At 42.1% G+C, this 27454-nt stretch overlaps 1 protein-coding gene across 3 annotated transcripts in view; it reads left to right on the top strand.

Moving 5' to 3' along the window:
• The window catches only part of LOC146686914 (uncharacterized), a 280227-nt gene extending 253843 nt beyond the window's left edge, over positions 1 to 26384 (top strand). Inside the window, exons 2-5 of one of the 3 annotated variants that reach the window (XM_085440095.1) lie at positions 980 to 1112; positions 1735 to 2639; positions 4611 to 4723; positions 22041 to 26384. In XM_085440095.1, coding sequence (XP_085296221.1) covers positions 4624 to 4723; positions 22041 to 25750 — 3810 coding nt within the window. In that variant the 5' untranslated portion in view covers positions 980 to 1112; positions 1735 to 2639; positions 4611 to 4623 and the 3' untranslated portion in view covers positions 25751 to 26384. Of the gene's footprint in view, positions 1 to 73; positions 1113 to 1734; positions 2640 to 3705; positions 3715 to 4610; positions 4724 to 22040 lie in introns of those variants that run through there. The other 2 variants (XM_085440096.1, XM_085440097.1) reach the window with 2 other exon arrangements.
• The last annotated feature ends 1070 nt before the right edge of the window (positions 26385 to 27454 follow it).

Raw genomic sequence — 27454 nt, forward strand, 5'->3', positions numbered from 1 at the left:
GGGATGATTTCTCTAACATTACACACGCAGTACTACGATGCTATTTTGTGTCAGAGGTTGACTGTCAGTATATTTTAAAAGAGATAAACAACACACACCTTTTCCCTGTAAAACACATTCTCCGTGTCCGTCTGCGCAACGGTTAAATCGTGCGTCCGAGGGCTTTTCCGTTGCTGGCTAGTTGGGGCACATACAATTATGCACCTGCAGCCTTTTGTGCTCCTGAAAAAAGGGGGCATAACAAGAATACTGACTAGTTGAGACAAAAAAGAAGGGCGCAACAACAAATAACTTGTGCACCTGGGAACTTTTGTGATCGAGGGAATTTAAAACATATAAACCAGCAGTTGAAAGACATGATGCTATCTAGTCGGGGACAAATAAAGAAGAGTGTCACAACGATAGTGGCTAGTTCAAACAATAAAGGTGTACTGCGATGGTTACACTCTCAACAATGAACTTTTCCATTCCTGGGTTATTTCAAAGAATAAAGCCTTTGGTTGAGACAAATGATGCCGTCTACATAGGGGGGCAAAATAAAGAAGGGCACCGCAGCACTGCTTGCTAGGTTTACACAATAGAGGGGTGCTGCTGTAACTGCGTTCTCAACAATTAACCTTTGCGCCTGCGGAGCTTTCCTGTTCCTGGGAATTAAAAACAATAAACCATTAGTTTGAAAGAAAGGTGTCATTGCGGCAGGGCTTTCGGCATAGTCAGGGATTTAGAAGTGTCACAACACTTTTTATTGTTTCTATTTGCGTTAAAAACTAGAAGGCTCTCTGTCCCTCTTGGATCACCATCACAGTTCCAAAAATTCAGAATTTTCTGTTTATTTTTTGATGGGTTGGGTCTTACAGGGTTAATGATAGCACTAAATGTGACTGTAGAAAATTGTTTCACTTTCAAGCTTACATATTACATCTGTATCTCTTAGTTCCACCCATGTGCCATGAATTTTTCTTCTGCTTTCGTTTTGAAGATGACACGAGTAAGGAGGAAAAAAAGTAACATCAGAGCAGATAAAAATGGGGAGTGGGGACGTGACAGATAAAAGGAACCACAGCGTACAGTAGAGCAGAACTTGCGCTGTCTTTCTGATCAGAGAAGTTGCCGTAAGTAGTTAAATACTGAACTGTTTTTTCATCGTATTCATCTGTTGCTTTCAGTGGAACTAAGCTTTCCTAGTTTCTGGTTAAACTCATTTGTAATATTCCTGAAATCAAAAAGATGTTGACATTTATTAGTGTTTCTATGTTGCAGGACTAAATGTTAAATCTACACAAACACAGATGAAAGAAAATATTAGAGTGTATACATTCTGTGTTTAACCCATCACACTTTTAGAGTTAAATAAATTAAACTCCAAGCATGAAGTTGGAAAGGAATAGCAGCTTTTAGTTCTGCAAGATAGAGAATGCTATTATGATTGTTTGCAGTTTTGATTTGCTTCTCCGATTGAAAAGTATGTTGACTTACTGCTGGCTGCATCACACACACACAGCTATGAAATAAATTCAAACAAGATATTTTGACTGACCAAATTTGATTCTTCTTACCCCATCCTACCAGGAGTCTATTGACAGCTTAATTTTAAAGGGATTTTTTTGTAATGTATTAATTATTCTTACAAAGTTAGTTCAGCCATATTAAAGCAGTTTAGAAGAGTTGTTTCATCATAAACATAATATATGTTTCATGTAGTTTTTTGTTGGCCCTTTTCTTTTTGTATTTTAGGAGTTTTTAAAAGACTGATCTGAATGTAAGCCAACAAATCATATCAACTCTGTGGCTAATGGCAAGGAGCCTAACAGCGTAAGAGGTGGGTTTTAATTAATTTCTATCTTTAAAGCCTTAACAAAAAATGTAGCGTCATGACAATGTAATATTTGTTATGTATAAACTCTGATGTGTGAAATGACAGCTGCAAATTTAAGACACTACTATTATTACCTCTTGTCCTGATTCTTATTTGAGGTGAGACATACGACTGAAGGTCCATAGTGTGTCAAAACAATGATTTTATTAAAACACATATATGTGGTGAAGATGGGCTCCACAAAACATCAGCCTCGATCTCCCCAGAACAAAAGATGGGGTGTGATATTTATACATATGATGACAAGTAATATGCGTCACCGCAGATGAAAAACAACAAACAAACAACATGCATGTTCCAGTAACTCTAGATAGGAGATATTCTAAAAAAGAACAGTTACTTCCTGTACCACCCGCCAGATGCTTCCTGTTATTCTACTCTCTGGGCTTCAGAACAGAACATGAGCATGCCCTTTACAAGCAAAACAAGTCTACTATGTATGTGTGCAGGCAGATTTATGTGTGTCTTGACCTCAGTGTATGACCTCACTCAACAACAGGGCTTTCGGCATAGTCAGGGATTTAGAAGTGTCACAACACTTATTATTGTTTCTATTTGCGTTACAAACTAGAAGGCTCTCTGTCCCTCTTGGATCACCATTCCGAAAATTGAGATGTATAGTAACAGGGTTTTGTATCAGGGTTGCAAGACAGTGCTATCAATAGTGTTTTCTCAGGAAAAGAACCGTGGACAAATGAGTATAGTGCTAAATTTTGGCTTTGTCCTTGAACTCTTGCTTGAGTCTTTTCCTGCATGTTCAGAGGTAAGTCCCTTTCATTTTGGTAAATCCAAGAGGAACTGAACTGTGTTTTAGTTTAGTTTTTTTGTCACATTTTACCATAGAGCACATTAAAACATCTCAGCATTGTGCACAGTGTGATTTTCATGTAGTTTCATTCTCCCTTTGGCTTCTACCATCCATTTTGTCTTTAATTGAATCTTTCCATGAAATACACTTCAAGTGACAATGACTTTTCAAAAAACTTTTACTTTGAATGTTTTATTTTTTAAAAAGTGAAGTGTCTCCAGTGCACTCTGGTAACAGTATGAAATCCAGTTTTTCTTCTCTTTTTCCCCCCTTTTTTTCTTTTTTGTTTGTTTTTTTAAACCTGATTTTCTTCTCTCAATGCATCATATTTAAGGTGTAGCACCTGTGCTCTGATGGCATGCAATAAAGGCTACACTTCTGAGGAGACCAGGCCATAGAGTTTCTATATAATCAAAACCAGAAACTGAGATTTTAAAGGACTTTATATTGTACAGTCTACGTCATTTGCAACAGCAACTGTATATATAAAAATATGAAAGATACGTTTCTTGCTTAGTCAGTCTAGTTCTGCTTTTGTCCCTAAAATAAACACGTATCAACTGACCTGACCTTTGCATCATTAAACCTAAATCTGAAAGTGAAACAATAGCTTATATTTGAACAGTGATGTTTATAGCGACCATAAAGACCAACGTTCTTTTACACACGTATCAGAGTTCATGTTGACCCTATGCATAAATGTTTTCAGCAAAAATGTTCAGTAAAATAAATCTTTACATCAAAGTAATGGATTTAAAGTTGCAGTCTTAACCTGAACCCCATTAATTTTCAATAAATATATCTTGCACATCTTTGGCTTGTGGAAAATGCCAAATAACTTTAAATGCATTATATTATAGACAGAAGTAGTATTTTTGTCCTTATGCAGATCATGTGATTTCTGTGAACTCAGCTTGATCTTCCTCTGTGGTGCCTCCCAAGTAAAGCTAAAGGGGCGGGTCTTTCTCACAGAGTATATAATGTCTGAAACAATAGCACTCCCTCAGAAGTTCATATATATATATCAGCTGTAAGTACAGCAATATTGTTTTGATATTCTCCTGCATGCATTATTGTTTGTCTTGGATAAATAATTAGATTTATGTAGGTGGCTGTTATTTACCTGTATTTTCTTTTTCTTTTTGTTATTATTTAGACAAAGATTTTGGATATACTTTAAATGTTTTTTGTTTTATTTTGTTTCTTAAATTAGCCAATAGTGAATGCTGTGTGTAACTTAAAGGTTAAATCTCTAGTAATCTCTTGGAAACGATGGACCCTACATTTTGACTCTTGCTGAGGTTTTCTTGTGTCAGTTCAGGGGCTTCTGTCCTTTACCCACTGAGCTGCTGAAACTGATAACACAGACCTTCATGAAATGGCTTTCATGAAGGTCTGTGTTACATAGAAAAAAATACATGGAATGTATTTGTATGTATATGTACATGTATATGTACAAAGAATGGAGCTTACCTTTGGTCTATCTTACATTTTATCTCTTACATGTGTAACTTGTAAAATGTAATTCACGAACCAAATCTGTTTTTGTTTTGTAATAATAGAATTTGGCAATGTGAAATATTCAAAAGTTACTCCATCTTATTTATTCGAGATGAATTATTAAGTCCGTAAATCCAGAATGAGGCCAAATACCTTCATAGGAAATTTAAAGACAAGATCAGAAAAAAAAATACATATGAAAGTGTGATTAATACTAATTATTGCTCCATGACAGCCCTGGTATTTTGGATACTGTCACACAGAACCAGTCTATAAATAACTGTACTTGTGTTTTTCCTGCTGTAATATACCAAGGGCCTATTCTGAGTGGCTGGGATGTATACATGCCACGCTTAACATTTTGAACAGCAGGAGAATAAAAACTGAACTATTATCAAACTAACCCAGAGTGTCTCTGTTGTCTAGTCTAGACAAAGAGATGGACACTGAAGCCAGCAGAATGATGGAAATTGCGGCGCTTGGCCGCCCATTCAGCCTTGGGATGCTGTATGACTGCCGCCAGGATGTAGTCATACCTGGTAAGGATTCACATGTATTAACTAAATTTAACTGAACCATAATCCACATTTACATCACCTCTCTAAATAAGCAACTTCCCCCTTTGGATAAATCAAATATTTATTCTGGCTCATTCAGTCTGAAATCAGCCAATTTTTAGACCATTTTCTGCTCGAACATTGGCACAAAGTTTGAATATATATGAGTCGTACGAAATTTAAGCTTCATCTATCAACTGCTTTTCAAATATATATATTTTTTTAATGGTCCGTCGACCTTCTTTCAAAACATTTTTGTTCAGGAGTGAGGGAAGAGGGATACGAGTAGTGATGGTCCGCTTGAAGCTGAAGCTCCGGTGCCTGTGTCAAAAAAATCAACACACTGCTTCAGAAGCTCTGTGTCGAAGCTTGATTCGTTTGGCCAGAGTCACGTGATCAGTGACGTCCGAAGCTTCATTTAGAACGTGACTGCTTCGGTATCTGATTCAATGGTTTATAAGCAGGTGAACCATTCGCGGGATTTGTGGAGTGTTTTGATGGTTACAGATAGCAAACCACTGATATTTCTATTGAGAGATTTGGAGCCAGCGAGGAATAGAGGAGGTTCTGTTGTGTGGGAGTATTTTTAGTTGATTTTGGTCAATCGGGTGGGTTTTCCAGCTTTGTGTTCTTGTTGTTTGCTTTTGTTTTGTGCGTGTTTATTTTATCTGACAACGGGAAAAACTTCAAATGTCAAAAATCTGCTTTTCATAATATAAATATCATTAAATATCTTTAGAAAGACTTCTATTTGACTCTTTACATTTAATGTTATGAAAATATATATTTTATGTTTTAAATAATTTTAAACACTTAGTCTGCAAAATGTGCAGGAATTTAATTTATTTATTATCTTCAGCTGATAGTTGGTGGGGCCCAGGTAGACTCTATAACTGCATCTCTACCAGTTTCTCTGCACTCCAGCCTCCTCTGTTCCATGTGAAGGGATTTTCCTTAAGGCAGGAGAAATTATCTCCACGAAAAGGAACAGGTTCGGCCATTGCACACTAGAACAAATTCTCTTTTTAAATAAAAATGGAAAAGGGTATACCTTAAATGCATCATGTTTTTAATTTGCAAGTTCATAAGCATTTTCCCTTTCCAGTTCACAATCAGTTCTACTCCCAGGTCAAAAATATGTATAGGCAAATTTCCCTAATGTAATATTATTTATATCTAGCGATTAACTGCATAAGTACATGGAGGCGGGACCTCACACCAGAAGCATACCCCATAATGTGTTGTACATTATTATATGTAATGTGGTATTTTTCAATTACTGTATTTACCAACATCAATAAGTCACAAGCAAAGAAAGACCACACCATGGTGCATATTTAAAGAAGGAAAGCTTACTGGTCAAAATTATTTATTAAAGTAATAAACAACATTTTTGTCACCCCAAAAAATACATGTTTAAAGCAACACAACAGTGGCCCAATATCAGACAGAATTCCACTCAGAGTGGGCAATCATTACGAAGCAGTTGGTTTTCTTTTGTGGATTCAAGCTGCTCTTCATATTTTTGGCCACCAGATGTCACCAGAGAGGACTGTGTTGAAAAGCTCCGAGTAATGAACCGTTTTTCACTACAAGCTTCAATGCTTCAGAAAGCTTCATTTGGCCATCACTAGGTACAAGATTGACAGACCGATTAGGGCCATGGAAAACAAGTGGATGGATGCATGGACTAATTAATGACAAAGATTCAAGATTCAAAGTGTTTATTGTCATGTGTACAGTAGAAATTTAGTAGCATTTCTCTGTGCAATGAAATTCTTCCTTTGTTTCTGTGGAACGCCAGTGTTTGTGGTAATGCTGACTGAAGTCCTGTTGCTAATTGTTACAGCCCTTGCTGGGCCTCCTGAAACTACCCTTGTGTGGGTGTGATTTTCTCTCTCCGCATCCTCCTCTCTTTCTCACTCTTTTCTCTCCCCAGGACACAGCTGCTGTTCATTGGTCTCATTCACCACCTGGGCCCAGTCAGCAATCACCTCTCTGAGGTCATATAAGCTGGGAATGAACTGGATGAGAGAGGGTGGTTTTCTCTGGTGTCTCCGCTTTGTGTTCTAGGTGTGTGATTGTCCTGCCCTCCAGCTGGTTCATCCCTTGAGCCGTAGTCTCGAGATCCACCGTAATTTTTGTAGCTACCACGGTCACCACCTCCCATACCAGGAGGTCCGCCTCTTCCACCACGATTGTTTCCATCACTGTGGTCATACCCACCACGGTCATACCCACCGCCGCCTCTGCAGCCCCCTCCTTCTGAACGGTCTCCATAGTCACGCCCAAACCTCCCACCCTGATCACCACCTTCATTCCATCGTCCATATCCACCACCACCACTACTACTACCACCTTCTCCATATTCACCGCTGCCACCACCCTGGCCACTGTATCCGCTACTACCACCACCGCCCTGTCCCTGTCCATAACTGTCTCCACCTTGCCCCTGACCACTGTAGGAGCCTTGCTGTCCGTAGGAGGGCTTGTCACCATACCCAGAGGACTCTTGTCGATAGTTATAGCTCAGTTGCTGAGACTGGCCATAATTTTCTTGCTGTCCATAGCCACCATAATTCTGTCGTCCATAGGAGCTGCCACTATTTCCTCCTCCACGGTCATCCCCGCAGAAACTTCCACGCCCTCTAAAGCCACCGCCTCTGTCACCTCCATATCCTGGTTTGGGTGCACCACACTTGTTACACTCCTGCCGCTGGGCAAAACTCATGTTGCCGCAAGAGCTGTTGGGACAAGGCCAGTCTCCTCCCTTAATGTCAAAGTTGGGTCCACCACCATTAATCCGTTAATTACTGGGTAGTCTCTGAGTGAGTTGGCAGAGGGGTGTGGTTGTGTCTTAATTAGGGTGTTATTTCTAACCCTTCTCCGGCCCCTAAAATGGATGATACAGCTATTAGCGCACAGGTGTCTAGAGGCTCATTTGTGAGCAATAACATCCACCTGGTTCCAGTTATCTGTGAGTCCAGTGTTCATAGCTTCTTCAGTGTGTTTGAAAGCATAGCAACTGCATTACAGTGGCCTCAAGACGTGTGGGGGTGACATTGCTGTGTAAATTGACAGGTAAGGCCCAGGAAGCTTGTTCCAGTCCGTCTAGGGACGACTTCCTAGCTTATGAAAAGATTAAAAGTGCTGCAAGCCTACGAACTTTTATCTGAAGCCTTTAGGCAGCATTTTCAAGGTTTGGAGTTGGCACAGGGTCAGTCCTACCTTGACTTTGCTATCACCTTTTTGATAGGTGGTGCTCTGCAAGCCAGGTTAATGATTTGGGGTCATTACGTGAGCTTGTGCTGGTAGAGGACTTCAAGAACGCAGTGCCTGAGTGTATTGCTCTGTTTGTTTAAGTGAACAGAGGGTTTCCACTTTACAGCAAACTGCCAACATGGCAGATGAGTTTACTCTGACTCATAAAGCAAATGCTGTAGGACATGATATCCCTCTGCGCCATAGGACCTCTTGGAGAGGTACGAGTGGGCCAGCTAACAAGGCTAATGCAGTTGTGGTTTCAAGATCCAAAGCAAAGCTGTGTTTCTTCTGCCACAAACCTGGCCACCTCGTTGCTAACTGTTTGAAGCCCACTCAAAGCATAAAGAGCCGGCAACGCGGTTTTTCCCAATAAAACTAGAATAAGAAAAAGGTTACAACAACAAAGAACACAACACACCACGAGGAGGGACTGTCTCACCCTGTCACTAGCAGAAGCTAGCTTTACTGTGTTGAGGCCCACACTACTCACGTGAAGCTACACTGCATCCACAACTCTACACCACAGGCAGGACACTCACACACCTAGAACACAAAGCAGAGACACCAGAGTAAACCACCCTCTCTCATCTAGTTCATCCCCAGCTTATATGACCTCAGAGATGATTGCTGACTGGGCCCAGGTGGTAAACGAGAATGAGGACAATGAACAACAGCTGTGTCCTGGGGAGAGAAAAGAGTGAGAAAGAGAGGGTGGAGCAAGAGAGGAGGAGGTGGAGAGAGAACACCACACCCACACAAGGGTAGTTTCAGGAGGCCCAGCTAGGGCTGTAACACTAATCCTGACAGACTGAAGCCTGCCAGTCAAAAAGTTCTGTAGCCAGTCACAAAGGGTGGGGTGCAGGCCAGGTGTAGACAGTTTGTGGATGAGTTTGTGAAGGATGACTGTGTTGAAGGTGGCGCTGTAGTCAACAAAGAGTACCCTGATGTAGGAGTCATTATGGGTGGCGCTGTCACTTGGTGTTCGCTCGCTCTGCGGTAGAGTATCACTTCCTGTTCCTGCTCAAACACAGTGGTGTTTCTGAGTAGCTTATTTGCTTAGCAATTTAATTAACAACTTTTAAATACATTCTTCTTTCATAGTATAATCTTCACGTGCTTCATCCGAAGCACACTTTCTGTGTACTCACTACCTAATTTATAGCCAAAGTATTCACTCACTGTCTCTGTACTGTCTCGCTAGCTTAGCTTAGCTCGTAGCCAACTCGTTAGCACCATGGCTACTTCACCTGTCCCTCCTGCACTTTCTTGCTCATTGTGTCAGATGTTTAGTTACTCCTCGGCCTCCTTTAGCAGTAATGATATCTGTAACAAATGTAGCATATTTGCAGCTCTGGAGGCCAGGATTACTGAATTGGAGACTCGGCTTCGCACCCTTCATTCACCCGTAGCTAGCCAGGCCCCTGTAGCTGGTGCAGCCGAAGATAGCGTAGGCCCTGCTAGCTGTTCCCCGGCAGACCCCAAGCAGCTGGGGAATCAGGGCGGCTGGGTCACGGTGAGGAGGAAGCATAGTCCTAAACAGAAGCCCCAGGTACACCACCAACCCGTTCATGTGTCTAACCATTTTTTCCCCACTCGGCGACACACCCGCCGGGTGTCAAACTCTGGTAATTGGCGATTCTGTTCTCAGACATGTGAAGCTAGAGACACCGGCAACCATAGTCAATTGTCTTCCAGGGGCCAGAGCAGGCAACATTGAAGGAAATTTAAAACTGCTGGCTAAGGGTAAACGTAAATTCAGTAAAATCATAATTCACGTCGGCAGTAATGACACCCGGTTACGCCAATCGGAGGTCACTAAAATCAATATTGAATCGTGTGCAACTTTGCTAAAACAATGTCGGACTCTGTAGTTTTCTCTGGTCCCCTCCCCAATCAGACCAGGAGTGACATGTTTAGCCGCATGTTCTCCTTAAATTGCTGGCTGTCTGAGTGGTGTCCCAGAAACGATGTGGGCTTCATAGATAATTGGCAAACCTTCTGGAGGAAACCTGGTCTTGTTAAGAGAGACGGCATCCATCCCACTTTGGATGGAGCAGCTCTCATTTCTAGAAATATGGACAAATTTATTAAACCCCCCAAAATATGACTATCCAGAGTTGGGACCAGGAAGCAGAGTTGCAGTCTTACACGCCTCTCTGCAGCTTCTCTCCTCCTGCTACCCCCCCAAAAACCCATCTCCATAGAGACTGTGTCAGCTTCCAAACAGACAAAAAACAAACTAAAAACCAGCAACAAACAACTTAAACATAAACAATTACAAAGAAAGAACAATACAGTATCCACATCTGAACCAAAGAGTAAAACAGTGAAATGTGGATTATTAAATATTAGGTCTCTCTCCTCCAAGTCTCTGTTAGTACATGACTTAATAATTGATCAACAAATTGATTTACTCTGCCTTACAGAAACCTGGTTGCAGCAGGATGATTATGTTAGTTTAAATGAATCAACACCCCCGAGTCATTCTAACTACCAGAAATCTCGAAGCACAGGCCGAGTGGGCGGTGTGGCAGCAGTTTTTCACACCAGCCTATTACTTAATGAAAGACCAAGACAGACTTTTAATTCATTTGAAAGCCTGATGCTTAACATTGTCCACCCCAGCTGTGAAACTCAGAAACCAGTCTTACTTGTTATCATCTATCGTCCACCTGGGCCTTACACAGAGTTTCTGTCTGATTTCTCAGACTTTATATCTAATTTAGTTCTGAGCTCAGATAAAATAATTATTGTGGGTGATTTTAACATCCATGTAGATGCTAAAAATGACAGCCTCAACATGGCATTTAATCTGTTATTAGACTCAATTGGTTTCTCTCAAAATGTAAAAGAACCCACCCACCACTTTAATCACACTCTAGATCTTGTTTTAACATATGGCATCGAACCTGAACATTTAACAGTGTTTCCTGAAAACCCTCTCCTGTCTGATCATTTCCTGATAACATTTACATTTACAATAATTGATTACACAGCGGTGGAGAGTAGACTTTATCAAAGTAGATGTCTTTCTGAAAGCGCTGTAACTAAGTTTAAGAATATAATCCACCCACTGTTATCATCTTCAATGCCCTGTACCAACATAGAGCAGAGCAGCTATCTGAACGCTACCCCAACAGAGGTCGATTATCTTGTTAATAATTTCACCTCCTCACTACGTACGACTCTGGATACTGTAGCTCCTGTGAAAACTAAGGTCTCTAATCAGAAGTACCTGACTCCGTGGTATAATTCTCAAACGCGTAGCCTAAAGCAGATGACTCGTAATCTGGAGAGGAAATGGCGTGTCACAAATCTAGAGGATCATCATTTAGCCTGGAGAAATAGTTTGCTGCTTTATAAGAAAGCCCTCCGCAAAGCCAGAACATCTTACTATTCATCACTGATTGAAGAAAATAAGAACAACCCCAGGTTTCTCTTCAGCACTGTAGCCAGGCTGACAAACAGTCAGAGCTCTTTTGAGCCAACCATCCCTTTAACGTTAACTAGTAATGACTTCATGAACTTCTTCAAATAAAATTTTTATCATTAGAGAAAAAATTACCAATAATCATCCCACAGATGTAATATTATCTACAGCTACTCTTAGTACCATTGATGTTAAGTTAGACTCTTTTTCTCTAATTGATCTTTCTGAGTTAACTTCAATAATTACTTCCTCCAAACCATCAACGTGTCTTTTAGACCCCATTCCTACAAAACTGCTCAAAGAAGTCCTGCCATTAATTAATTCTTCGATCTTAAATATGATCAACCTATCTCTAATAATCAGCTATGTACCACAGGCCTTCAAGCTGGCTGTAGTTAAACCTTTACTCAAAAAGCCATCTCTAGACCCAGCAGTCTTAGCTAATTATAGGCCAATCTCCAACCTTCCTTTCATATCAAAAATCCTTGAAAGAGTAGTTGTCAAACAGCTAACAGATCATCTGCAGAGGAATGGTTTATTTGAAGAGTTTCAGTCAGGTTTCAGAGCTCAGCACAGCACAGAAACAGCTTTAGTGAAGGTTACAAATGATCTTCTTATGGCCTCTGACAGTGGACTCATCTCTGTGCTTGTCCTGCTAGACCTCAGTGCAGCGTTCGATACTGTTGATCATAATATCCTATTAGAGCGATTAGAACATGCTGTAGGTATTACAGGTACTGTGCTGCAGTGGTTTGTATCATATCTATCTAATAGACTCCAATTTGTGCATGTAAATGGAGAGTCCTCTTCACACACTGAGGTTAATTATGGAGTTCCACAGGGTTCAGTGCTAGGACCGATTCTGTTTACATTATACATGCTTCCCTTAGGAAGCATCATTAGAAGACATAGCATACATTTACACTGCTATGCTGATGACACCCAGCTCTATCTGTCCATGAAGCCAGATAACACACACCAATTAGTTAAACTGCAGGAATGTCTTAAAGACATAAAGACCTGGATGGCCGCTAACTTTCTGCTTCTTAATTCAGATAAAACTGAGGTTATTGTACTCGGCCCTGAAAAGCTTAGAAATATGGTATCTAAGCAGATTCTTACCCTGGATGGCATTACCTTGGCCTCCAGTAACGCTGTGAGGAACCTTGGAGTCATTTTTGACCAGGACATGTCCTTCAACGCACATATTAAACAAATATGTAAGACTGCGTTCTTCCATTTGTGCAACATCTCTAAAATTAGAAATATCCTGTCTCAGAGTGACGCTGAAAAACTAGTTCATGCATTTATTACTTCCAGGCTGGACTACTGTAATTCATTATTATCAGGATGTCCAAAAAACTCGCTGAAAAGCCTTCAGCTAATCCAAAATGCTGCAGCAAGAGTCCTGACAGGGACTAGAAAGAGAGAGCAGATTTCTCCTGTTTTGGCTTCCCTTCATTGGCTTCCTGTTAAATCCAGAATTGAATTCAAAATCCTGCTCCTCACATACAAGGTCTTAAATAATCAGGCCCCATCTTATCTTAATGACCTTGTAGTACCATATCACCCTATTAGAGCACTTCGCTCTCGCTCTGCAGGCCTACTTGTTGTTCCTAGAGTTTTTAAAAGTAGAATGGGAGGGAGAGCCTTCAGTTTTCAGGCCCCTCTTCTGTGGAACCAGCTTCCAGTTTGGATTCGGGAGACAGACACTATCTCTACTTTTAAAAGAATAAAAGGACACTGAGCGTCAGGCTCGCTACAGATCATACAAAACTAAAACACACTTTAATAAAAGAAAACACACACACACACGTCAAACTACCACTCGTGCTGGTAGTAATTATCCTCAATCGCAAGCCGGTCTGGCTCCCCACCGGCTGAGACCGGCAACCGAGGCGATTTAAAGTCCCAGCACAGAAGCGTGGGTACGAGCAACAGTCCAGAATAAAATAGAATAAAACCAGGCGAACCAGAAAAAGGTAAGCCTACTTAATAAAAAAGATGATAAGACAAGCTAAAACAAGACAAGACGAGACAGCAGGCTCCACCGAGGAGGAGTCTTCACAACAGTGGCTGGGAAGGCGTTTCACTCTTCCGATTTAGGTTGGGCGATTTGCCACGGAGAGGTGAACGGAGAGGTGAATACAGCAGCTGTGTTCCTTCGGATTACCCCCCACCACCCTATCCATCCCCTGTGGCTTGTCATGTGCTCTGATGTTGTGATGTGGACATTAATGTGCTCTCTGTGCAGAGGAGTTTTTTTTGTTTCCTGTTCTCATGCTGTCCTTCCATAGGTTGCCCAGCGTGTGAAGAGGTCTCTTTTTTTCCTCTTGTACTTTTCCCATTGTTGTGTAATTTTTTCAGTGTTATTCTCCCAACGCTGCCGATCTCCGACTGTATTCCCATGTGATGTCTTTGTTGTTGTGTGTGTAAGTCGGGGGGGGGGGTCCTATTCCTCTGTGGGGCAACCTGCATATGGCCAATAAAGCATTCATTCAATTCAATCAAACCCCCAGGACCGGAGGCGCTATACTCTCACTGGTGTTGGATAACACGAGCACCTCTCTCCGCAACACCGGAATAAAACAAACTGACATGCTGTAGCTGTCATATGATCTGCTCTTGCTGATCAGTCCGTCACAGTGTGCCAGCATTTACTGCTGCTTTGCGCCGAATGCACGGGAGGAATGATCCAACAAAAACACCGGCTTAGCTTTATACGGGAACGCCACCCTGCAATCAATATGCAGGTGGGTTCCCAATTAACCTAGTTGCGCAGCGAAGAGAACGAGCGCAGGAGAGAGAGAGAAAAAGAAAGGCGAGTAGCCCATCTGGCTACAATTGCAACACTGCTTCCTGGTCCTAACTCTGAATAGTCATGTTTTTGGGGGTGTTTTAATACATCTGTCCAGATTTCTAGAAATGAGAACTGCTCCATCCAAAGTTGTATGGATGTTGTCTCTCCTAGCAGGACCAGATTTTCCTCAGCAATTTTTTTTAATTATCTATAAAACCTATAAAAAAATTGGATACCACTCAGGTGGAAATTTAAAGAGAATGCAGTGGCTTGCAAAAGTATTCGGCCCCCTTGAACTTTTCCACATTTTGTCACATTACAGCCACAAACATGAATCAATGTTATTGGAATTCCACGTGAAAGACCAACACAAAGTGGTGCACACATGAGAAGTGGAACCAAAATCAGACATGATTCCAAACATTTTTTACAAATAAATAACTGAAAAGTGGGGTGTGTGTAATTATACTTATACAATACTTTGTAGAACCACCTTTTGCTGCAGTTCCAGCTGCCAGTCTTCCAGGGTCTGTCTCTACCAGCTTTGCACATCTACAGACTGAAATCTTTGCCCATTCTTCTTTGCAAAACAGCTCCAGCTCAGTCAGATTAGATGGACAGCGTTTGTGAACAGCAGTTTTCAGATCTTGCCGCAGATTCTCGATTGGATTTAGATCTGGACTTTGTCTTGGCCATTCTAACACATGGATATGTTTTGTTTTAAACCGTTCCATTGTTGCCCTGGCTTTATGTTTAGGGTCGTTGTCCTGCTGGAAGCTGAAGCTCCGCCCCAGTCTCAAGTCTTTTGCAGACTCCAAGAGGTTTTCTTCCAAGGTTGCCCTGTATTTGGCTCCATCCATCTTCCCATCAACTCTGACCAGCTTCCCTGTCCCTGCTGAAGAGAAGCACCCCCAGAGCATGATGCTGCCACCACCATATCTGACAGTGGGGATGGTGTGTTCAGAGTGATGTGCAGCGTTAGTTTTCCACACACAGCGTTTTGCATTTTGGTCTCATCTGACCAGAGCAGCTTCTTCACATGTTTGCTGTGTCCCCCACATGGCTTGTGGCAAACTGCAAACGGGACTTCTTATGGTTTTCTGTTAACAATGGCTTTCTTCTTGCCACTCTTCCATAAAGGCCAACTTTGTGCAGTGCACGACTAATAGTTGTCCTGTGGACAGATTCCCCCACCTGAGCTGTAGATCTCTGCAGCTTGTCCAGAGTCACCATGGGCCTCGTGGCTGCATTTCTGATCAGCGCTCTCCTTGTTCGGCCTGTGAGTTTAGGTGGACGGCCTTGTCTTGGTAGGTTTACGGTTGTGCCATACTCCTTCTATTTATAAATGATCGCTTGAACAGTGCTCCGTGGGATGTTCAAGGCTTGGCAAATCTTAACCAAATAAAACTACAGTCAGACATTTTTTGGCAGTTACAGACTGACTCAATATTAATTTTGGTGACCTTCAATTAAGCCAAATAGGTTTCATTACTGCCAATGTGAATTGTGATTTCACCAAATCTACATTTATCCTTAGCCAGTAGTTTCAGGTTCTTTCAATGTTGCCTGCTCTGGCCCCTCCGTGTGGTTCACAAACTACTGTTAAATATCCCAGTTCTTTGATCTTTGGGCTGAAGGAAGAACAATGCTCGGTGTATAAATGCTCCATCAACAATCTCTTTATTCCATACAATTCTCATTATTCCATACAACTAGATGGGAGATGTGGACAGGAGGGTGTCCGCCAGATATCAAAGTGTTTGACCGTTTCTCACATTCTTATAGCTTTGGCCCCCCTTCCACAGTCATAAAACCTAAACATCCACATTCTTTCTCTCTCTCAGTGAGCCTAAGTTATGACCTTGGCGTCCTGTGCAGTATGTTCTGTTCTTTCTAATCAGACAAATAAGGCCATGATTCTCTGCAAACAGTATTTCTTATGAATCAGCAGTATAATGCATCATAAACAATGTAATTCATTCACAATAAATCAGCAGTCTAATGTAATACAAATCATTAGACTGTGACAACTAATAGTTGTCACCTTCTTCTAAGTCAGGAGTATAATGCAACCTAAAACTACATAATGATTTCACAATCTTTAATTAGAGGTATAACATGGCATAAGATAGTATAATAATCTCACACTACATTTCAGTTTCAAAGGTTCAAGGTTCAAGGTTCTTTATTTGTCACATGCATAGTTATACAAGTATAACACACAGTGAAATGTGGCCTGACACGCTCCTCGACATGTGCAAAAATTTGGGGGGGGGGGGGGTTGTAGAGGAAGAACATTATAAATATATATATATAGTATATACACTGGGTGAATGTGCAGTAGTAGCAGCAAGCAGGTGAATTCTGTACATTAATATGAATAGACATCTGACTATTTTACAGGATAGACAATATAAACATATTTAAAATTAAAGGAATTGAAATGTACATTGTGCCTTGGTTTAGAGTGTCTGGAAGAGTCCTGTCTCAGTCAATTATAGATGATGTGAGAGGGCGGGTGTGTGTGTTTAGGGCACGGATGGCTTGGGGATAGAAGCTCCTCTTGAGTCTCTCTGTCCTTGCCCGGAAGATGCGGAACCTTCTACCAGATTGCAGAAGTTGGAACAGTTTGTTGCCAGGATGGGACGGGTCCTTCAGTATCTGCGCTGCTCTAGTCCAGCATCTCCTGGTGTAGGTGTCCTGAAGCGGGGGGAGAGCAATCCTGCAGCAGCGCTCTGCTGTACGGATCACTCTCTGGAGAGCTTTTTGGTCCTTCACACAGCTGTTCCCGAACCACGATGTCATGTTCTGTGTGAGGATGCTCTCCACAGCGCCTGTATAGAAAATCCTGAGGATCTTTGGAGAGACCCTGAACTTCCTCAGTTGTCGAAGGTGATACAGGCGCTGCCTAGCCTTTTTGGTCTGGACCTGAATGTGGGCAGCCCATGTCAGGTCTGAGGAGATGTGGACACCAAGATACTTGAAGGACTGCACCCTCTCCACTGGAGCTCCATTGATGATAATGGGCTTGTAGTCTCTGTGCTGACCCCTTCTGAAGTCCACCACCAGCTCCTTGGTCTTGCTGACGTTCAGCTGGAGGTGGTTGTCCTGGCACCACGATGCCAGATTCTTCACTTCATCCATGTAGGCCGCCTCATCGTTGTTGGAGATGGCACCCAACACCACTGTGTCGTCAGCAAACTTCACAATGGTGTTGGAGCCGTGGGTGGCCACACAGTCTGAAGTGTAGAGGGAGTAGAGCAGTGGCGAGAGGACACATCCCTGAGGTGCTCCTGTGTTGATGGTGATGCTGTTGGAGAAGCACCTGCCCACCCTCACCACCTGAGTTCTGCCAGTGAGGAAGTCCAACACCCATGCACACAGACGGCTGTTAAGTCCCAGATCCCTGAGCTTTGTGAACAGTCTGCAGGGCACTATTGTGTTAAACGCTGAACTGTAATCAACAAACAGCATTCGCACATAGTTACCCTGTTTCTTGTCCACGTGGCTGAGTGTGGTGTGTAGGACGTGGGCGATGGCATCCTCTGTGGATCTGTTGGATCTGTAGGCGAACTGCAGCGGATCTGTGGTGTCTGGGATGGAGGAGGAGATGATGTTCTTCAGCAGCCTCTCAAACACCTTCATTACTACCGAGGTCAGTGCAACTGGCCGGTAATCGTTCAGGGATGAGGGTTTGCTGTTCTTGGGCACAGGGATGATGGTGGATCTTTTGAAGCATGTGGGGACCACAGACTTCGCCAGGGACTCGTTGAAGATGTAAGTGAACACACCTGCTAGCTGGTCAGCACAGCAGCGCAGCAGGCGGCCGGTGATGCCGTCTGGCCCCGCCGCTTTCCTTGTGTTCACTCTCCTCAGTGCCGCTCGGACGTCATGCTCCGCGATGCTGGTCACCGGTCTCTCGCTGATGACGTCACTGTCCTCGGTACCGGCGTTTTTTACTAAACTACTAAAAAAGTAGTCCTAGAGCAGGAGTGGGCAACTCCAGGCCTCGAGAGCCGGTGTCCTGCAGATTTTAGAGGTGTCCTTGATCCATCACAGCTGATTCAAATGGCTAAATTGCATCCTCAACATGTCTTGTAGTTCTCCAGAAGCCAGGTAATGAACTAATCATTTGATTCGGGTGTGTTGACCCAGGGTGATATCTAAAACCTGCAGGACACTGGCCTTTAAGGCCTGGAGTTGCCCATCCCTGTCCTATAGTATCACCACAACCTCTTGTGTCTCCTAATGACTGTAGATACAGGTTGTTGCTTAACAAGACAAGCATACTTTGATGTCAGTAGATCTAGTTGATGATCAGATTTACAAATCGGTTGGGGTGAGGGCAGTGGCACTGTATAAATTTGCTTATGGCAGGTGTAGTGCTCTGGTGGTACAACTGACATACTGTTGAAAAGTTGGTAATCGGGGGCTGGAGGGGCTCTGTGAGGAAGGACAAAAACAAATTGAACCAAAACAATTTGACAAAAAATTTGACAAAAAAATTGAACCAAATCAAAAAAGCAGATCCATCTGTAAGTACATTTCATTAAAGGTAGAATTTCAGAGGAATATTATGGAACTTAGAACTTTTATTTTCATTGTACAGTTGCTTGCACAGTGAAATTAGGGTAGCAACACCACAAAGGTGCGAAAGTAAAGAAAACAATATATAAGAAAAGGAAAAAAAAAACATTATAAGAACACTATATACACGATGTTTGGGTTACAGGAAACATTTTTTTTTGGGGGGGGGTGTACAAGGGCATCGTAATAAAATATAGTAAATAAAAAATAAGGGTGGAAGGGCTATGGTGGTTAAGGATAGGGATGGAAATTGCACATCTGCTGAAATATTGCACAAGAACAAAATATTGCATGGAGAAAAAAAATGTCAGCAACATAATAAATGGCAAATAGCAGGGTCAGAATGATTGTATGGGAGAGATCTGCTCCCACTCTTAACTTGCATTTATGGTTCTGATATCCCACGGATAGAAGCTGTTCTTTAGTCTATTGGTTTCACACCTGATGGAACTGAACCTTTTTCCAGAGGGCAGGATGTTGAATAGATGGTGGCTTGGATGGAGGTGGTCTTTTATATTTGCCCTGACTCTAGAGAGGCATCTAGAGCTGGCAATGGAGTCCAGGGAGGAGAGTGGACAGCCAATCACCTTCTCTGCAGTTCTGATGACTCTCTGGAGTCTCCTCTTATCAGCTGTTGTGCAACCAGCGTACCACACGGGGATGGTGTGCACCAGCACACTCTTAATTGTTGCTTGATAGAAGGACACTAGTAGGTCAGTCTGCAGCCTGTTCTATCTTAGAACCCTAAAGAAATGGAGGCTCTGCTGGGATTTCGTCACCAAGGCTGATGTGTTTGTACTTCAGGATAGGTCCTCAGAAATGTGGGTACAGAGGAACTTAAAGGAGGACACCCGCTCCACAAAGTTGCCTTATATAGAGGGGGGAAAGGGATCAGTTTTTATCTTGTGCAAGTCTATGACCACTTCCTTGGTTTTCCTGGTGTTGAGGGTCAGGTTATTGTGGTCACACCATTCTGTCAGACATTGGATATCATCTATGTAAGCGGTGTCATCATCATTGGTGATGAGTGCTGTCTGCAAATCTGATGATGCGTGGGGGTGCAGTCGCTGGTGTAGATGCAGCATAAGAGAGAACTCAGCACACATGCCTGCGGTGAGCCAGTGCTCAGTGACAGGGAGGATGATCTCCGGTTGCCAACCTTGACAGATTGTGATCGGTCTGTAAGAAAGTTTTTGATCCATCCACATGTAGCGGGGAAAGAAGTCCAGGTTTACCAGCTTGGCTATAAGGATGTCTGGGACGATGGTTTTAAAAGACAAGCTGAAATCAATGAAGAGCATCCTTACTGAAGTCCCAGGATTCTCCAGGTGATGCAGAGCAGAGTGGAGGGCAGTGGAAATTGCATCCTGCCTTATAGGCAAACTGGTGGGGGTCAAAGCTGGGTGGGTGGCAGTCCTTTATGTGCTATAGGAAGCTGCTTCTCAAAGCACTTAGCAACCACTGGAGTCAGTGCAATGGGTCTGTAATCATTGAGGCCACTGATGGTGGTGGACTTGGGGACTGGGACTATTGCTGCTGATTTCAGTGAGGGACAGTGACATGTAACAGTGAGAGGTTGAATAGCCTGGTGAACACAGGAGCCAGCTGGTCGGGAGCAGGCTTTGAGCACGCTCCCAGGTATTCCCTGTAGGGCCTGTGGCTTCTCTCTCATATTAACTGCTCTAAACACATTGCAAACCCGGTGTTCTTGGAGAGTAAATGTGTGTGGGCTGTGCTCAGAGGAGGCTATGGGCAGGGTGGTGTGCATCGTAGGGGTGTCTACAGTTCTCCCAAAGCAGGCGAAGAAGTGGTTAAATTCCTCTGCCAATGACATGTCCATGTTATCTGTATTTGTCCTGTTACCTGCGGAGTTGGTGATGTGTTTCTGGCCCTCCCATACCTTTTTAGGGTTGTTATCTGAGATTTGTGTGCACAGTTGCAGACTTGTCTTTTACAATGCCTGAACCTTACTTGTCATCCAGGGTTTACAGTTGGGGTAGCCCCGGACCCACATGTTGAACAAATTTAGGTAGCACAGTCACAGTTCTTAAGCATGCTTTGTTGAAGTCCCCTACGATTATGTGTACTCCTTCTGGATATGTCCGTTGCTGTTCAGAGATCAAGTCATGCAGGTAGGCAAAAGCTGAGCTAACATTTGCATCTGGTGGTATATAGACTGCTGTTATTAGCACTGCGGGAAGTTCTCTGGGGAAATAGAAAGGTCTGCACATGACAGCCATTGCCTCTATGTCCGGGGAACAGACTATGATGATGATCTTAGTGTTTGTGCACCAGTTGTTATCTGTGTAAATGCTTTTGCACAAACTCTGCTTTTCCCTGCTGTAGCCATTCAGTCGCTGAGGTGCATTGTGCAGCCTGCTAGTTTCATGTCTCTGTGACGACCAAGAAACAACAGTTGTGGACGAGTGGCTGTGCAGCGAGAAGAAGGTTCAGTTCGTCTATTTTGTTGACGACCGACCATGGTTGGTCAAGAAGATGCTGAGAAGCAGTGGTGTAAAAGGCTGCTTCTTTAGCCTGGCTAGCAGGCCTGACCGGCAGCCCTGCTTTTGTTTGCGTTCCTTCCACCGGTTCCTTTGCTTGGCAGAGCCGATAACAATCCACGGAGCACCCAATGTTCTCCAGGGAGATGCTGTTGATCCGCTGATAATCACTAGTAACAGGGATCTGGCTGTTATATCTGATGTTTTGCTATGCAATAATGAAAAGAAAAGAAAAAGAAAAAGAAGAGCACCCAAGTGGGGAGCCTGGAGCCACTGCAGCTGTGCACGCCACTATCTTTCCGCCAAAGTATAGAAAGTATATATATAAGTTGCCAGAATTCCTGGTGTTAGTAAAGACAAAAGCAGTTATTCAGTACAAATGTACTGACTCTTTTTTTTTTTTTTTTTTTAATTAGGTCAAGGGGGGGGGGGGGGTGAAAATTTTTTGAAATGTAAAAGTAAAACATCATAGTTTAAATGTAATGTACAGACTTAAATTTCTTTTTGACAATGAATGTAATTTATGGGCTGGATTCAAATTGTCAGTGGGCTCTGAGTTAGAAACATACACTTATGGGATGTTGTGGAAGTCTTTAACTAATTTAACTGATAATGCTTTCACTATAAAACACAGAGGACTTTTTAGACAGGCAGTTGTTACTTGTGTTTTTGTTTCTATCTATTTTCGCCAAAAATAAATGGTAACATATTTTACAGGAATGACACTGTGGGACTGTAATGACCTGGAAAAAGATAGACGAGAACAAGAACAACCTAACACTGAATCTGAAATAGTTGCATCTGAATCAATTGAGGACAAATCTTCAGCATTAAATGTTGAGGCATCCCTGAAGGCAAGTTTCTTGGGAGGACTGGTTGAGGTTGGAGGATCAGCCAAATATCTCAATGATCACAAAACATCCAAATACCAGGCCAGAGTGACACTGAACTACAAAACTACAACAAAGTTCCAGGAACTGTCAATGAATCACCTTGGAAGAGGCAACGTAAAACATCCCTATGTTTTTGAGCAAGGAATAGCAACACATGTGGTCACAGGTATCCTTTATGGGGCTCAAGCTTTCTTTGTGTTTGACCGTGAGGTTTCTAAAGGGGAAACTCATCAAGACATCCAGGGCAGCTTGAAGGTGATGATCAAGAAGATCCCCTTGCTTTCCATAGAGGGTGAAGGTTCCCTGAAAATGGAAGATAAGGACAAAAACAGTGTTGAGAAATTCTCCTGCAGATTCTATGGAGACTTTTGCCTTAAGAAACCTCCAACAACATTTCAGGAAGCTGTAGAAGTCTACAAAAGCCTTCCAACATTACTAGGAACCAATGGCGAAAAGGCTGTACCAATGAAGGTCTGGCTGTTACCTTTGACCAGTTTAGATTCTTGTGCTGCTAAACTCGTCCGTCAGATAAGTATAAGACTAGTTCAGGAATCACAGAGCGTCCTGGAGGACTTCAGTGAACTGGAAACGAGGTGTAACGATGCACTGAGAACTTCCACTGTCCAACAGTTCCCACAGATTAGCAAAAAACTGAAAAGTTTTAAAGAAATGTGTTCAGAGTTCAAACTGGGATTTCAGCGAATGTTAGCGAAGAGACTACCATCAATCAGAGGAGGAGGAGAAGAGGAGGCTGAACTCGCTGAGATCCTGAAGAAGAGACATTCTTCACCTTTCAACAGCAAAAACCTGACTGAGTGGATGGACTGTAAAGAGAGAGAAATCAGTATCTTAAAGTCTTTCACCAACATGATGAAAAACACCAAGACTGTCCCATCTCAGAATAATCTACATGAGGAACTTCTCAGTGTAGAGCATGGCCTGTGTTTTGTTTTCACCTCACTGGGGAAGGATGAACCGTACCTCTCAGCTTTATCAGACTACCTGAGAGAAACAACCAAAACAGACGTTCACGTTTATCATACTTACAATGTAGAGAAGGAACAATGGTACCTTTCAAAAGAAGTAGCAGATGATATGAGGAAGAAAGCAAAACTCTTCAGTGATTTTGCAGAGGCCAACAAGGAAAACAAGAACATTAAGTTCCTGACAGTGGGGTTAACTAATGAAACTCAGAAAAGTTCCAGCATCTACCTTTATGAAGGTGGATTTGCTGTCAGTGAGAACTTTGAGCCTCCTTCAAAGCCTGAAACTGTGACTGCAGCTGACATAAACCACAACAGTGTGACACTGAAGATTTCTCCACCCAGATTTGGAGCGGAGAACATCACCTCCTACTCTGTTGAGTACTGTGTCAGTGGAGAGGATGGATGGCAGCAAAAGACAGAAGCAAAGGCTGAAGAAGTCACAGTGAGAGATCTGAAGCCAAACACAGAGTATGTGTTCAGATGCAGAGCAGTGACCTCAGCAGGTGTCGGACCAGCTAATGTAATCAGTGATGCCATTAAAACTTTACCCTGCAGCCCTCCTGGAAAACCTCAAGCTCAGCCATATTCAAGTGAGATATCAGTTAGCTGGGAGAAACCTGCTGAGCTTGGAGAGGATGTCCAGATACTGAGTTACATAGTGGAATACGCAAAAGCAGATAGCAGCTCAACAATAAATGACCTCGAGTGGAATCAAGCAATTTCAGGAGGTGAGAAGGCCATCATTTCAGGGCTTCAGTCAGAGACACAATATGCAGTCAGGGTCAGAAGTGACTGTGGTGTAGATGGAAGAAGCAAGGAAAGCATCATTGTTAATGTCTGCACAACAAAGCGTGAATTTGCACGTCTGGCTGAGTACCTAAAACATATCAGCAAGAAAAGAAACTCAAAGCTGCCCTCAGTTTACAAACTGCCCCTGGAAGAAGAAGATATGGACATAGATGGATGTCGGAGGTATATCTTTGGCAAAGAAAGCATGAGGCAGAATCGCACAATAATGCTGCTTGGAGCAACAGGATCAGGAAAGTCTACTCTCATCAATGGAATGATCAACTACATTGTTGGTGTAGAGTGGAACGACGGTTTCAGATTTAAGTTAGTTGATGAGGATCCAACCAGTTCACAAGCTCACAGTCAGACATCTGAAGTCACTGTGTATGAAATCCACCACCAGGAAGGCTTTAAAATCCCGTTCTCCATGACCATTGTTGACACTCCAGGTTTTGGAGATACAAGAGGAGTAGCAAGAGACAAGGAGATCACAGAGCAAATCCGCAGGCTTTTCACCTCTCCTAATGGAGTCAGTGAGATTGATGCAGTGTGTTTTGTTACTCAGGCCTCTCTTGCACGACTAACAGCAACACAGAGATATGTGTTTGACTCGGTGCTCTCCATTTTTGGCAAAGATGTGGCAGAGAACATTGAAATGCTGGTGACTTTTGCTGATGGCAAAGAACCACCAGTTCTTGAGGCAATAACCGTTTCTGCAGTCCCGTGTCCAAAAAATGAGTTAGGGCTTCCGGTTCACTTCAAGTTCAATAACTCAGCATTATTTGCAGACAACAGATGCAACAGAGACTGTGAAGTGGATTTTGATGAAGATGATGCCAGCTTTGATGAAATGTTTTGGAAGATGGGAGCCAAGAGTATGGAGAAGTTCTTCACTGCTTTGGGTAAAATGGAAACCAAAAGCTTGCTAATGACCAAAGAAGTCTTAAAGGAGCGCAAACAGCTTGAAACAGCCATCGAAGGTTTGCAGCCACAAGTTAGAACTGGATTAGCAAAGCTTGAAGAAATTAAGACAACCAAAGAAAAGATCAAAGAGTATGAAGCAGTCATAACTTCAAATGAAAACTTTGAGATTGAGGTGGATGTTATTAAACCAGTCCAAAAACCAATCACAGAGAAAGGAGCATTCATCACCAACTGCCAGAAATGTTCAATAACATGTCACTACCCATGTGCAATAGCACAGGATAGTGAGAAACGTGGCTGTGCATCAATGGATAAGAACGGGATGTGCACTGTCTGTCCTGGAAAATGCATTTGGAGTGTGCATTTCAATCAGACATACAGCTGGGAGTATGTTCAAGTGAAAGAGAAGCAGACAGTGCAAGAGCTGAAAAGCAGGTATGAAACAGCTAATAAAGAAAAGATGACTGTTCAGGAACTGATTGAGAGGCAGGAAGAAGAGATTGTTCACCTTCAGGACATGATGGTGTCCCTCATGGATCAGTCAGCTCAGTGTATAACTCGACTGCAAGAGATCAGCCTGAGGCCAAACCCTCTGACCACCCCAGAGTACATTGACATGATGATTGAGGGAGAAAGATCAGAGGCCAAAGAGGGTTACCAGGCTCGAATCAAATCTTTGGAGGCAATGAAGGAGAGGGCAAATCTTATCTCCAAGGTAACGCGACGAGACAAACTTTCAAAAACGGAGGAGGAATTATCCGAGGAAAGAAAGGAGAAGAAGGAAAAGAAAGGCCTCTTTAAGAAATTTCTAAATTTCTTTGGATATTCAGGTTAATATTACGAAGGTCTACAGATATGTTGGAGGTGTTATGAGGATTAAACAATTTAAAGCAGCTTTATAAAACGTGCTAAGCATGTAAAATAAAAAGAGGCCAAGCTATAGTTGATGCTAAAACTATAGTTTACAATGCTGAATAAACTTTCTCTTCAAGTTGTTATCTGTTTCATTGTAATCTCCCAACAATTATTAAATTAAACCAGAATCTATTAGCAGATTGTTTCTTGTCTATGTGGAAAATTTTCTTTTTAACATGTTTAATGATCTCTGACAGCTGGACCACTGCTGCCAGATGTTTTTTATTTTTATTATTAAAAAAAATCAGTAGAATAACTTTGTCTTAATTACAGGTCATTCCTGTTTTGGTAGCTTGATGTATTTAAGATCACCATGGTAACAGATGTCGAAATAACAGCTGTTAATAGTCCATCATTTAACAGTTGTAGTTTAATGCAGTGTCTGTAACTCTCAGCCTGTTGACACTACAGCATGGTTTTTCTTGTGATTCATTCCTTTTGTTTTTTGTTCCAATGTGATTTGGAAAAACGTGTCTAGAAATGCTCGTTAAAAAATCACATTTACATTTGAATGTTAGGATGTCTGAGATGTGACATTAAATGATTATCCTGGATTCTTTCTGTTTCAAGCTCTTTATTAATTTCTCTGTTTTAGCTTCACTTGGACTGAATTAATGAACTGTAGGTGATGTGACTGTCATTGAAGATGAAGTACTTTTCTTTGCATATTTATCATTATTTTTATTATTATTAGATCTAATGTAGACCATGACATACTTTAACAATGATTATCAGTACATAACTGGAACAAAACATCCACACAAAGTCTTTGTTTTGAAACTGCGCGAGCATTGACAGAGCTGATTATGACGTAGCTGCCATAGAAAATGACTGATTATTAAACCAGCTGCTCTTGCAGCTCTACGGGAGCTTTAGTCCTCCAATAGTGATGTAAACCAATGCTGGAATAAGGAAGTGATGCTACCTGAGTCTCTGTAACAAGTTTAAAGAAACCAAACACGCCTGCATATATTGTGTAGAAAAATAAATAAAATGTTGTCATTAAATTCTGTTCAGGTGAAGTTTATTACACATCAGTTTCACACAGACTCTGGAAAATAACTGAGCTATTTTCTGATAATTGAGGTGCATCTGAAAGTGTGTCTGCTGGTTTTAGTTAAAACTGGTTAAATTCCAGTTTTTAAAAAAATCGTTTTTAAAGAATGAATTCTTTATGTGAAGGTGCTAATAGTTTTAGATGTTTACTGTTTTAACTGTGTTAATATTGTTATACAATATATTGTTATAATACAGACCATCTGTAATCTTCACCCACACACAGAGAAAGTGCATGTCTTCAAAATGACTGGGGATGAGAATCTGTTCCAGTAATTAATTTCCTTGGAATTGCTAGTGGAATCATTTATTGCCTACTGATTCCTCTTATTGGTTCCACCTGCTACAATCAGCTGATTTCAGTTCATGTGCAGAGACACAACAGTAATGTGCAGCAGGAATATGGACCTTACTTACTTTTTATTGCACATCCTGCTAACACAACTTCGGCTATTTGTAAGGACCTGCGCAGACAGCATGCTAACATAAAGCTAGCCAAGTGTTCTGTATTCCCAGAGGAAATAAATTAGACTGAACGTCATGTCTTTGAATTAATGTCTGCTTAGCA

This window comes from Copadichromis virginalis, linkage group LG18 (assembly GCF_057382275.1).
Source record: "Copadichromis virginalis isolate Kocher_CV1m ecotype Utaka linkage group LG18, C_Virginalis_male_GT1.1, whole genome shotgun sequence".
Classification (NCBI taxonomy): Eukaryota; Metazoa; Chordata; class Actinopteri; order Cichliformes; family Cichlidae; genus Copadichromis; species Copadichromis virginalis.